At 46.4% G+C, this 13,513-nt stretch overlaps 3 protein-coding genes across 3 annotated transcripts; all 3 read left to right on the forward strand.

The window, feature by feature from the left end:
* Positions 1 to 1,323: 1,323 nt before the first annotated feature.
* BHQ10_009260 (uncharacterized protein) lies at positions 1,324 to 4,333 on the forward strand (the record flags this gene model as incomplete). The annotated part of the gene is made up of 7 exons (XM_040882157.1): positions 1,324 to 1,410; positions 1,472 to 1,907; positions 1,960 to 2,321; positions 2,373 to 3,219; positions 3,267 to 3,450; positions 3,499 to 4,147; positions 4,196 to 4,333. 7 exons carry the CDS (start codon positions 1,324 to 1,326, stop codon positions 4,331 to 4,333), a joined length of 2,703 nt encoding a protein of 900 aa, XP_040737762.1.
* Positions 4,334 to 5,310: 977 nt separating this feature from the next.
* Positions 5,311 to 5,993, forward strand: BHQ10_009261 (uncharacterized protein; the record flags this gene model as incomplete). The annotated part of the gene is made up of 3 exons (XM_040882158.1): positions 5,311 to 5,331; positions 5,387 to 5,474; positions 5,551 to 5,993. The coding sequence occupies 3 exons, from the start codon at positions 5,311 to 5,313 to the stop codon at positions 5,991 to 5,993; spliced, it is 552 nt and encodes a 183-aa protein (XP_040737763.1).
* Positions 5,994 to 7,687: 1,694 nt separating this feature from the next.
* Positions 7,688 to 8,795, forward strand: BHQ10_009262 (uncharacterized protein; the record flags this gene model as incomplete). Its single annotated transcript, XM_040882159.1, has 2 exons — positions 7,688 to 7,964; positions 8,020 to 8,795. 2 exons carry the CDS (start codon positions 7,688 to 7,690, stop codon positions 8,793 to 8,795), a joined length of 1,053 nt encoding a protein of 350 aa, XP_040737764.1.
* Between the last annotated feature and the right edge of the window lie 4,718 nt (positions 8,796 to 13,513).

The raw sequence follows: 13,513 nt of genomic DNA on the forward strand, positions 1-13,513 counted from the left end.
GCGGGATTGCATTAGTGGAGGTTTGTGTTTGCCCAGACGGCTGTGTCACTTGGTATGTAATTTACGCACATGTCCCGGGTCGTATTTCAGAAAGTTATTGTTTGACTTGGCCTCGACTGAAGTGATACGTCCATACATAGTTGATCGTACTGAGACAGAGAATTACTCGAATCGATGTACAATACAATACACTCCCAGCGGTATCATCACGTATTCCGGCATACGGCCATGTTTCAGTTGTGATCTCACAAGTGGATGATCATTTTGTGGCGGAGTCCTACAGCATCCGTCATTGGCCGACTGACGAGCCAAGCAGCCTCATCGAGAATAATGGGTCTGGTCGTTCATCAAAAACTCCTCAACTTTGCTTGCAAATTCGACGTGTGTAGAACGAAGAATTGTCATAGCATTAACCAGTTCACTACGTACATACTTAGCGTTCTCTAATGCAGCTACGTACTATCGTGGCGGATCTCTAAAAATTACGGTCTGCTGGTCGACTCACATGCTGGCCGGGAGTCATGGAGTCATTGAGGCATGCAGTCAACTGACGCGCCTCAAGGAACCATTCCCAGCCGCACGCTCCATGCTGTATTCAAGCTTAATCGTTGTCCATTGACAACAAAAAAGGTGAATGCAGGAAATACAGAAAGGGAAATAAAAAAAGGTCGCGACTGAGCCACAGTCAGMAATTGACTTGACGGATCACCAGCCAGTAAGAGGGCGCCATTAAAGTCAAAGTAATTATAGCACTGTAATGATACATACGCCATAATACCGTAAAGTGACAGCTGGCGGACCCCCTTCCGCACAAACAGGCGACAATAACTTACCAAGACCCCGTATTTCGGTAACACCATTACGCATCGTTGTCTCGTCCTTTCCCCTGTGTCAGTTCTCTCTCCCTTGCTCCGCACCTTTTTCTTTCACACATCTCCTTCTCAAACACCTATTCACTTCATCATCAACTATCGTCCACTTACTGATCACCACTTGCGCTCGTCATCTGGTTCTCTCCTTCAAAACGGAGAAAAACGGTATAACTGGCTCAAAGCGGTTGTTCTTTTCGCTCGGCCAAGTCCTTCTCAGCCCTGGCGGCTACGCTCGCTCGCTGCGCCAACGTGAAGCTTCTTTCAGCTTAACCCGCATCTAAAGAAAGAAACACGATCTTTCCTCGTTCTTTTTCTTCCGCTCGCTCTATTGTCATACACACCTGACCTTTAAAACCTCCGTCTTTGCAAATCACCTCCACTTTCTGAACTAATATTTTTCGTCCTTCTTTGATCTGTCCAATATCTTGGAGATTCTGCTCGACAAGACAACATGGCCTACCAAGGCGGCCATCCCCATTCGCCATCATCAAATTATGGTGACGAAGGTCATCGATTGAATGAGATGGGACACACCAACGTACGTGTAACTGACTGACAACTTTGATTGATCTCGCTAACACTAAGCTTTTACGCGATAGCAATACGGTGAAGATGATGCCTCCCGAAGCTTGTTGAACCAGGGCCCCTTCAACGGACCCTTTGAAGACCCCGTCCACAGCCGAGCTGCATCCCCGATGCGCCCAGTTTCGAGATACAGTCTGACCGAGTCTTATGCCGCCGACTCAGCAGCTCCTCCTTACGAGGGCAGCGCCGAAAACCCTGCAGCGGCTTTTGGCGTCCCTGGCCGTGTGGCTTCCCCATATGCACGCAGTGAGACTTCCTCTACTGAGGCCTGGCGTCAAAGGCAGGCCCCTGGCACTGGCCTGCGCCGATATGCTACTAGGAAGGTCAAGCTTGTGCAGGGTTCCGTCCTGAGTGTCGACTACCCTGTTCCTAGTGCTATCCAGAATGCCGTTCAGGCCAAGTACCGAAACGATCTCGAGGGTGGCAGCGAGGAATTCACTCACATGCGATGTAAGTTGATTTAACCAAGCTCTTCGAGGATTATTACTAATTGAAATTGTAGACACCGCCGCCACTTGTGACCCCAACGAATTCACCCTGCACAACGGTTACAACCTGCGACCGGCCATGTACAACCGTCACACCGAACTATTGATTGCTATTACCTATTACAACGAAGACAAGCAATTGACTTCCCGTACCTTGCACGGTGTCATGCAAAACATTCGCGATATTGTCAACTTGAAGAAATCCGAGTTCTGGAACAAGGGTGGTCCAGCTTGGCAGAAAATTGTCGTCTGTCTCGTGTTTGACGGTATCGATCCTTGTGACAAGGACACTCTAGATGTGCTCGCTACCGTTGGTATCTACCAGGACGGTGTCATGAAGCGTGACGTCGACGGAAAGGAAACCGTGGCCCACATTGTAAGCTTTCGTTTCACATCGATTGAAACTTCTTACTGATCTATGTCACAGTTCGAATACACTACTCAGCTTTCCGTTACACCCAGCCAGCAGCTCATTCGTCCCACAGATGACGGCCCAAGCACCCTACCTCCCGTGCAAATGATTTTCTGCTTGAAACAAAAGAACAGCAAGAAGATCAACTCTCACAGATGGCTGTTCAACGCCTTTGGACGTATCCTAAACCCTGAAATTTGCGTCTTGCTCGATGCGGGTACCAAGCCCGGCCACAAGTCTATTTTGGCTTTGTGGGAGGCCTTTTACAACGACAAGGATCTTGGTGGTGCTTGTGGTGAAATTCACGCTATGTTGGGTAAGGGTTGGAAGAATTTGGTCAACCCTCTAGTTGCCGCACAGAATTTCGAGTACAAGATCTCGAATATTCTCGACAAGCCCCTGGAATCCTCCTTTGGATACGTCAGTGTGTTGCCTGGTGCTTTCTCAGCATACCGATTCCGTGCTATCATGGGCCGACCTCTCGAGCAGTATTTCCATGGTGATCACACCCTTTCCAAGCAATTGGGTAAGAAGGGTATCGAGGGCATGAACATTTTCAAGAAGAACATGTTTTTGGCCGAAGATCGTATCTTGTGTTTCGAACTGGTGGCTAAGGCCGGCTCTAAATGGCACTTGTCATATGTCAAGGCTTCCAAGGCCGAAACTGATGTGCCCGAAGGTGCTGCTGAATTTATTTCTCAGCGTCGTCGTTGGTTGAACGGTTCTTTTGCTGCCGGTATTTACAGTCTGATGCACTTTAGCCGTATCTACAAGTCTGGCCACAACATTATTCGAATGTTTGTTCTTCACTTTCAAATGCTTTACAACACTTTCAACACTATTTTGACATGGTTCGCTCTTGGTATGTGATCTGCAGTCACTCTTGTTTATAATGACTAACGAAAGTAGCGTCTTACTGGCTTACTACGTCGGTTATCTTGGATCTTGTCGGAACGCCTAGTAATTCTAATGGCCAGAATGGTTTCCCGTTCGGTAACACTGCTACCCCTATTATCAATACGCTTGTCAAGTATGGCTATCTCGGTGTGCTTTTGCTTCAATTTATTTTGGCTCTCGGAAATCGTCCCAAAGGGTAAGCTTTCTCCTATCAGGGTCTCTTGCAATGACTGACATCTCGTAGTTCAAAACACACGTACATCATGTCGTTCATATTTTTCGGTATCGTGCAGCTCTACATTGTGGTAGACTCTATGTACTTGGTGGTCCACGCCTTTACCGGTTCCACACCGATGGATTTCGACACGAGCAACGGAGTTGGTGGCTTTTTGAAATCTTTCTTTTCGTCGTCCGGTGCGGGTATCATCATCATTGCATTGGCTGCTACTTTCGGTCTCTACTTCGTCGCTTCTTTCTTGTACATGGACCCATGGCACATGTTCACCTCGTTCCCCGCCTATCTCTTGATCATGTCGTCCTTCATCAACATCCTCAATGTCTACGCTTTCAGCAATTGGCACGATGTTTCCTGGGGTACCAAGGGTTCAGATAAGGCGGATGCGCTGCCATCAGTTCAAACGCAAAAAGAAGCAGATGGAAAAGGAGCGGTCATTGAAGAAGTCGACAAGCCCCAGGCTGATATCGACTCTCAATTTGAATCTACCGTCAAGCGTGCCTTGACACCCTTTGTGGCACCCGTTGAAAAGGAAGAGCGCAGTTTGGAGGACTCCTACAAGAGTTTCCGTACCAAGCTTGTCAGTTTCTGGATCTTCACCAACGCTCTTTTGGCGGTTTGCATTACCAGCGATGGTGTTGATGAGTTCGGATTCACAGTAAGTCTATCCCAGTCACGTATAGGTTTCAGCTCTAACATTCTCTAGAACAAAGCCACTACCCGTACCACGCACTTTTTCCAGGCTCTCTTGTGGGCCACCGCAGCCGTCGCACTGGTCCGATTCATCGGATGCTGCTGGTTCCTGGGCCGAACTGGTCTCATGTGCATGTGTGCCCGACGATAAATATTTACGAAACTACGCAGGGGCTGCTGCATGCAGCTGGCTGTGGACCAGTGGCTCCATCTGGCGCTGTTTGTCCTTCCCAAAAGAACGCATTTTAATATCCCTCGGATCTCCTCCTACGATCATTTGTCTCATTACCTTCTGAACATGTAGTCTACTGTAGATTCACGTCCCTTGCCTGCTTTCAGCTTCTTTTCTCTCTTTTTCTTGATTTGTCTTCATGTCCTGCCTGTCTGCTAAACATATTTGAATTGTTTCTCGTTTTTTTATCCATGGTCGTGACGATATCGATATGCTTTGTATTCCTTGGCGAGCAAAGTACGTAGGATAAATTAGTATAGTTTGGACAATATCGATCAATTGTACTGAGTATAAGTATCTTTGTTTTATAGCTATCTCCATGATGTATTCCTAACGCCGCAAATCCTTCATTCATTGTATTTCTCGAACGACAACGAAACTTGTCCGAAAATTGAAGACACCAAAATAGCCAGAATCATCTTCAAAACAGCAGAAACAAATGCCTTGTACGACATACTCCGTCCTCTGACGCGAAGAAGAAAGGCAAATCGTTATCGGCGTTTCCGCCCCACGCCCCGATAACGCCTTGCCCGAGCTAAACCTCAAAGGGCTTTAGTCGCGCTAACATCATCATCTTTCATCAGTCCTGACGATCACTCATTCGCTTTGTCTCGATAACGACATTTGCGTTTCTACCCTTTTCTCTTTGATAAATAGACAGCGCTCTGCATTCGGCGTTTCTTGACATCTTTAAAGCTTTGCGTCCTTGCCACTATCGCGAACGAGTTTCTTGCTGTTCAGGTTCGGTGCCTTCGAGGACCCCGCAGAGCATAGGCAGGCGTTTGAGATACGACCATATATCAGACGGAGGCATACTAGATACCCCCCCGCGGGAAAACGAAGCATACAATCTACGTGTTGAAAGGCGGTGGAAGACGTCGTATAAATCGTCCAAGATGTTGAAGATTTGGTCTATGGTACGACTCTCCGTTCGACTCGACCCCAGTTGATCACAAACTGACTTGGAAACAGAAACAAAAACAGCAGCAAGCTGAAAACGCCGATGGCGGCGCTGCAAAGAAGAAGAAAGTCACTGCTGCGCAGTTGCGTGTCCAGCGAGGTAACCATACCCTCTTTTCGATTTTTCAAGATTTGAGACTACAGATTGAGATTACTAACACCTCGCGGATGCAAAGATTTACAAGAACTCTCACTCGGCTCAACCATGAAAATGACCTTCCCCAACCCCGACGACATCCTCAACTTCACCCTAACCATCGAACCGGACGAAGGAATGTACAAAGGCGGCAGCTTCAATTTCACATTCAGCATCAACCAAAACTTCCCTCACGACCCGCCCAAAGTGAAATGCACACAGAAGATATACCACCCGAACATCGACCTCGAAGGAAATGTGTGTCTGAATATCTTGAGGGAGGATTGGAAACCAGTACTAAATCTCAATGCGGTGATTGTGGGGATGCAGTTTTTGTTCCTGGAGCCGAATGCGTCGGATCCGTTAAACAAAGAGGCTGCGGAGGATTTGAGGCTTAATAGAGAAGGATTTAAGAAGAATGTGAGGAATTCGATGGCTGGTGGAAATGTGAAGGGGGTATCGTTTGACCGTGTTTTGAAATGATCGTCTTTTCTTAGCCCACTGCTTCGCATCGCTTTTGCGCTGGGGAGGATGGGAGATGACAGAGGAAAAGGGTGATATATTTGCGTGGTTGGCTTTGGCTTTACTTCATGGCGCTGCGGCATTTTAGTTGAATCATTTATTTGCTGCGCTGGATTCTTATTCTCTATTCTGTGAGACTTATCTTGTGCTTTTCCAGCCTGTGAGCGCATGGGGGTATTTAGATAGTATACTTATGATTTATGATAAGGACTGTGCCTAGTAGAATATCGAGATCTACACTCTTTAGCTTTTGTGAGTCTGCCTCATATGCAATCTCGGCAGTTGGTAGACGCATCTAGACACCCATGCCATAGGTTTGACGGGCAGTAGCCTTCTACAATGATGAAATAGTACACTCGCAGATATCTTAGTTCTCGAACCGAAGCCCGGTAGCTCATCGGAAGCCAGAGGACGAATTTATTGACAAAAGAAATAATCAATTTGAAGTGGACGAGGAACACAGAACCAGGCCGAGACGAACGAACTCTGTGCCAATCTTGTATCTTTTCTTTTTTCTGTTATGTACAACATTCGCCCCAATAAAAACAACAACCATCCAGTCTATTTCTTATCTTTCCCGCAATTCCACAACTTGCTCCGGCGGTTTAGCGTACATGATCATTCGTTGTAATCTTGTCGATGGAGTGAGACGCATGTTTAAGCACGGCCGGCAGCGCGCTCGGCTTCGAGGCGGGKGTAGAAATTGTCGCGGGCGCGGACGCGGGGGAGGTGGTATCCTATACATCTGGTCAGTCCGTTGTATTGAGAGAGAAAAGGGTTACCGTTGATACGTACCGTACCACCAGAGGTAGCCGAATGTAGTTCCAAGACCTAATGTATCTTGTCAGTTCCTGTTCTCTAAGCCAATCCGCACTCGAAGACTCCGTGAACGCAAATGCCGTCGCCATGTCTCGTCTCCTGATTTGCATCTAACGACAGCCGTTGCACCCTGGAAGATCAATTAACTCACCGAAAGCGGTGCTGAGGTCAAGGACAAGGCCCCGGCGGAGCATCTATCAGACAGTTAGCATATACGGAGCATCAATCAATCGACACCGCCAGCAGCTCATCGAAAGCTAGACAAGAAGCAGCTGGGTAACCGGTTCCGGTTCGAGGTAGGTAAAAGCTTACGCCGGTGATAGGAGCGATAGTAGCAGCCATTGCGATGTGAAAACCCGGTAGATGGATTCACAGACTCGAGAATTTGTAGAGAGGTTTAGATTATCCCGTGATTGGGAGAATTGTGACGGCTTGCGAGGAGCTTTGAGGCGAGTAAAGAGTGGTGTGAAGCTCGGAAGTGGAAGACTTGACGTTGGCTGATGTTACGCCAAGACCTTGGTCGGATTGGGTTAGCCGAGATAGTCCGGCTTGTGCCTTAGGCAGCTAATATATTTCCTTGAATACATCATGCAATCGATTGTTCTCATTATTGATACTTACTCAAGCAGTATCTTGGATATCCTTGGTGAGTATTGAACTATCCAACAATACTTAGCTCCAAAAAATCTTCACTTACTGAACGGTCACTTCAAGCTAGCTACATCAGGATTTATGATGAAAGTCACGTGCACCGATAAGCAGATCCGGCACCTACGTTAATTGAGCTCACTATTCTCTTACTTACCCATCATCAACCCTCAACCTCAAAGGCGAAGATGGCCCATATTACCAGCACTTCAACCTCTCTCAAGCGCCCCTCAGCGTCACAGTCCCCCGCCGATGAATCAGCTACAAAACGACAGAAACTACACTACCATCACAACCACAAGCTCCATCACCCCGTCAAGACACAACTTCAAGAACCTGCGCTGCTCGACGATGGCGTTGTGACGCATCTACTTGAATGCTCGATTGGGCAGATCTTGACGAAAACCGGTTACGACGTTGCGGAGCCTGCGGCGCTGGATGCTTTTCGACAGGCAACTGAAGAATGTATGTACAGTCCTACAGGGAATATACTATATTTGGCTCTAATATCATCTTTTAGATATCCTTCACTTGACATCATTTGCGCGCGAATCAATGATAGCAGGCAGACGAATACAGCCCATCCCTCAAGACTTTGAATTCGCGCTCCAGCAAGCCTACGTCGGCACCGAAGAATTAGAACCATATATCAAAGCCACCAAAGCCGAAAAGATTATCCCCACACTTCTACCCAGTCCTCCTCCTGAAGAAGATGAGGATGTTTTTGGCGCGTTCAGCGATATACCAGTCCTCGGCAAAGAGCTAAGTGGCGAAGACGAACGGCAACGAACCAGCTACATACCCGCACATTTCCCGCATTTCCCCAGCAAACATACGTATCGATTTACACCTGTGTACACAGAACGAGAGACCGATCCACGGCGAATACGGGAGCTGGGCATGGAGGATAGTCGGCATGGAGAAGAAGCTTTGCGCAAGTTGGCGCGTGCAGCGTTCAAGGATACGCATGCTACTGGGACCGGGAAAAGCGAGAAACGGTTATGGGGACGGAAGGCGGAGAGTGCGGAGACAATGTTCGAGAAGACGATTAGAGGGTTGAATAAGAGGAAACCTATTACGGCGGCGGCGGCGGCGGAGGGTCAACAATCGATTGATTCGCAAGGTGCGGCACAGAAGGATGCGAAATTTTCGTTGTCGAATCTCGATCTAGCGCCTATTGTGAATTGTGAGAGGAGTTTTTGGAGGAAGAATACATCGAGCACACAAAAAGCTGAGAAGTTGCCTGACACGAATGAGTCTGCTATTGCGAAGGTTGAGCGATGGGTGTCGACTTGATGTTGCATCCATAGCAAGCGGTGAAGCATCTGGCGGGCGTTTTATTTATTTTGATTTATTACGAGATACCCATGTCCATTTGAGAAGTACCAGAAATTTACTATTTATTATTCGAAACTGAAACGCCTCCCATGCATTATATTTGTACATTAATCTGATACAGTGAGACCGGCTCGACGTATCAACCCGGGCAGAACGGATCATGACTTCTCTGCTGGTTGTGTTTTTGCAGTATCTGAACTCGCACCAATTCCATTATTGGTATTCATCTTCTCCCAACTCGTTGTCTCAACCGTAAGACCGCCGGCGCATCTACCACAAGCATCAAATTAGCCTCCCTCTTCCACACCTCCGGCACAAGATAAGACAAACCTCCGAAATAGCCTCACAATAGGCTTACACTTCACAACACCCGGCGCCAAAATCCCTTCTTCAGGTGGATTACAAGAATATTGCACCAATTCCATCAGTTCGCATTTTTGTAGGTCGATTGGTTCGCCTTTGCGCCGTTTTTCTTTGAAGCCGCGGTGGACGATTTGCACGCGGGATGGAAGGTCTTCGGTCGGGAAGATGGGGACAAGGGGCGCCATTTTTGGTGTTCTTCGGAAGACGATATCTGTGTCGAGTGATTCGTTACCGAGTCGTAGATGGCATTGTGACGCCGAGCATGTAGCTGTTTGTCGGACGATGTTGAAATTATCGCATGTTGCTGTATTCGATCGTAATAACACGATCGATACGATAACAAAATTACACGGATGGCTCACATGACGTCTCGAGTTTGATTGGTTTTTTGCTAGCAGCGCAAGTCACCGTCCGTCTATGGAAATCACCGGGGTCAACAGCAGTACACTGAAAATCATATTCCACTGTCGGGAAGGCTTTCTGGAGAAAGTGCTGCATATTAGTTCCTTCCTTAGCTTCAATAAAACCCAAATAACAAGTCCTTGGTTCTACTCAACGATGTCAATAAATGTCAACTGCTTCATTTCGACCTTTTTTTTGAGGCCCGATCAGATTTTCATATGTCTGTCTTATTCAAGTACCGAGTTTTCCGCTACAAATTTTACTTGGTCGAGGCTGGCAAGATGTACGAACCGCTGATTGGCTCAGAGAGTAGACATAGGTGATCAAACAGGAGAAAGTGAGGCTAGAAAACAAATGATTTCATGCGAGCTGATATTAGTGGCTGTCGATTCAAACCCCAAACAAGTAATCACGCGTCTATTCGCAGCAAAACTCAGCCCAGCTCCTGCCCATGTGATCGCTGTGTTCGATTTCGCTCATGTTCTGGCTATGAATGGACGAATTCATTTTTTCTGGCTGTCTTTCAGCTTGCCCAGTACCTAAATATCACAAAGAATCTGCCGTCCTAGATGAGTATATTCTTCAAGTTTTACCTCTCACCCTACGATCTAGCCCTATACATATTCCTAACGAGAAATACCAGATTTCATTAATTTTTTCACAGCATGGTGGAGGAATTCAATACCTTGTGTTCAAACTGCTCTCAGTTTGCCGATGAAGGATTCTGGGATCCAAAGTCTGAGCAGCCCGATCCCATCGAACCTGGTTACAAAATGACAAGGCGGTTTTGCGATATTAAGAATTCAAACACCTGTCCCATGTGTCGACTTGCTTGCCAAGCACTTCAAAAAACAGATCTATGCTCTCTTGTGCCCACCGACGACGCGGAGGTATATTACTCGCGAATCCTCTACGGGAAATATACAACCCAGAAGTCCACTGTCAAACGAACATATCGACTTCGCGTCTCCACAAGTTTTCAGTACAAACCGCTTCCACCGTATGAAAGGTTCCAGACGAGAGCTTATAGTAGCGAGTCGTATGTGGACTACTTTGAAGGTGATATCATGTTGCTAAAAGGCGAGAACGATACGGAAACGCTTTATCATGGAAGGAGAGTGGACGGGACTCTAAATGTACCTTTAGTCAAGCGCTGGATTGATACTTGCTCGAAAGGGTGCAAGGCATACCGTATCTTTGAAAGTAACAGCTCAGTCAAAGGCCCAAAACGAGTCATAAACACGAAACAGCTTATGATTCAGTATACGCCACCAGGTTGCAATTACACGGCGTTGAGCTATACTTGGGGCTCAAACACCATTTCTCAGCTTCGACTTATGAAGAACAATGAGCTACAACTCATGACGTCTGGAGGACTAAGGAGCGTTTGGAACAATATTTCCCAAACTATTCGGGACGCTATATGCCTTTGTGATTCCTTGGGCATTGAGTACCTATGGGTTGATGCGTTATGTCTTGGTCATGGACAAGGCTATGAGAGTGAAGGAAATATCGAGGACATTAATCAAATTTTTGCTGAAGCATATCTTACTATTGTAGGAAATGGATCGAATTTCAACAATCATCTCAATGGTGTTTGCTCTGATCCTACTTCTCCTTCCCGGCACCAGGATATTGAACAAGTGGGACAGATGACTCTAGCTGTTTCGAAGCCACTCATTGATGAATCGATGCACAGGTCCACTTGGATGAGCCGAATGTGGACATTGATTGAGTTAATTTTTTCTCAACATCTTTTAGTCCTTGCCGATGGACAAGCGTTCTTCTGCTGCAAAGCGCAGCATAGCCCATATTCCGAGGATACATACTCTGAGTTTGATTCGTTTGGCCCAAAAGCGGTCCTCAATCATGAGCTCCCTGAACTTGATGATCTCTGGTCATTACATACGAATTCGCTCGACGCATTTAAGAAGTATGCAATTTACGCCCGTGAATATTCATTTCGTGATGTGACCAAATTGAAAGACTTGGATCGAGGCTTCGCTGCTGTTATCCAGCATCTGGGAACTGAGCTGGGCTCAGAATTTTGCTATAAAATGCCTGTGAAATACTTCACTCGTGCTTTGTGCTTTACAGTCGACTCGAATGAATGCTCTCAATTACCGATTTTTCCTAGCTGGTCGTGGCTTCGATGGAGAACTTCTATCTACATTTCTGAAAAACCTGAGGAAGACATCGAGTATACATTTTTGAAGCCATTTAAGCCAGCTGAGATACTCGAATGTCCCACAACAGAAGGTTCTCGGTTCGTACCGGTCCTTAGATCGAGCGAATTCGGAGATTATATATATGCATGTTCCTCACACAGCAGCTCATTTCGTCTAGAGATGCCACATGGTTTACCAAAAGAGTTATGGGCGCATGTTCTAGTTCTGGAAGCTCCTGTGGCGGATCTATATACCTCTAAGCGTGGTGAAGACTGGGTAGTATTTTCAAAGCGAGATGGCGACTTATGTGAAATTGGAAGTGCAGAGCTCAATTGGACTCGTGAAAGTTCTGGGGCGGGCTACTTCAAATATGTTGCGATTGATTCCTGCCAAGGAGATATTGATTTTTATCTGGTTTTGGCACCTTCTGGCTATGGGAATACGTTCTGTCGTGTTGGATCCTCCACAGGTCTTCCTCTCGATGTGATCACGAATAGTGGTATGAGAAAAGAAATCGTGTACGTGATTTAGATTAAACATTAAGCTGTGGACTAGCCATGTTCTCATGCAAGGGCAGACTGTGACTCAAACACTGCTCCGTAGAAAGATGCTCAGGTCAGCAGTATATGTTCAAAACTGAGGGTGCTCAGAAAATTGATAGGAGTCTGATACCAGATACAATGCAATTATTTGAGCATAGCCAGCTGAAGTATCCACACTTTCTCTTGCATGTCGGTAAGGCAATGATACATATTGTTACAAGTCCGTCAGGTCCGCCGGTTGCTACAAATAATCTAAGAATCCATTGCAATTCACCACACTTAGAAGAGTGGCATTGATCGAAGCAGCATTGGTATTAGCTGCTAGATCCGGCGGAGATAATTGGCTTAAATAGAGTAGCATCAATAAGAGTGAAGGTCCATCCGCTACCGTTCACATTTCTCTTCACATCTCTTTCGCGCGATTCTCTAAAACAGAATTGAGAAGGGCTGAAATCACTCCTACAAGACATTCATAGCCGGAAGTTGATGCTGACTATGTGAATCTGCCTGTTGACGGGATTGGAAAATAGCGCTAATAAATGATGTGTATAGCCTCATTTCAAAAATTCCATGTATGGGGTGAAACTACATAGCAAAATCGGGTGCCCGATTAGTTTTTTTTTGCTAGCTTTCCTCCGTCATTTTCACTATATGGTAGAGCAATGATATAACACAGAGAACCAGAAATGACATCTCCATATTTGAAACTGACAGGGGCTGATCCTGGCGTTAATAAAGAGCCGTTTTCAATCCGAGGTTCTGGTCTTTCGTGGATCGTAAGAATTGGTATGATGTAACCCGCCGGATCTCCTGCCATCGTACGGCCAGTTGTTTTCCATAGTCGAAATCCGTATCCTTTTAGTGTAGGAAAGCCCGCCAAAAGTTGCTGCCAAAGTTCTTCGTTTTCAAGGCGTGAATCCTCACAGGTATAGGTATCTGGACCAGTCTGAGTCCATTCTATGGTCGGCGCGATTTCGATCAGTTTATCCATTGAGAAGCGATCTCACGATTAGATTTCCTTTTCTTTTGTAGTTATTAATGTAGATCATATGCAAGTGTGATGTATGACGTACAAGAGAATGAAGACGTTGCTTTATGTTCACCATGGAAAGCATGTACACATGACTGGTTGGTGTTGGTGTGAAATCCACGTCTTTACCATACGACCAAAACGAGACCCCGTTAATGGGTGGTAAATTAG

This window comes from Talaromyces amestolkiae (genome assembly GCF_001896365.1).
Source record: "Talaromyces amestolkiae strain CIB chromosome Unknown scaffold23.1, whole genome shotgun sequence".
In the NCBI taxonomy this organism is placed as follows: Eukaryota; Fungi; Ascomycota; class Eurotiomycetes; order Eurotiales; family Trichocomaceae; genus Talaromyces; species Talaromyces amestolkiae.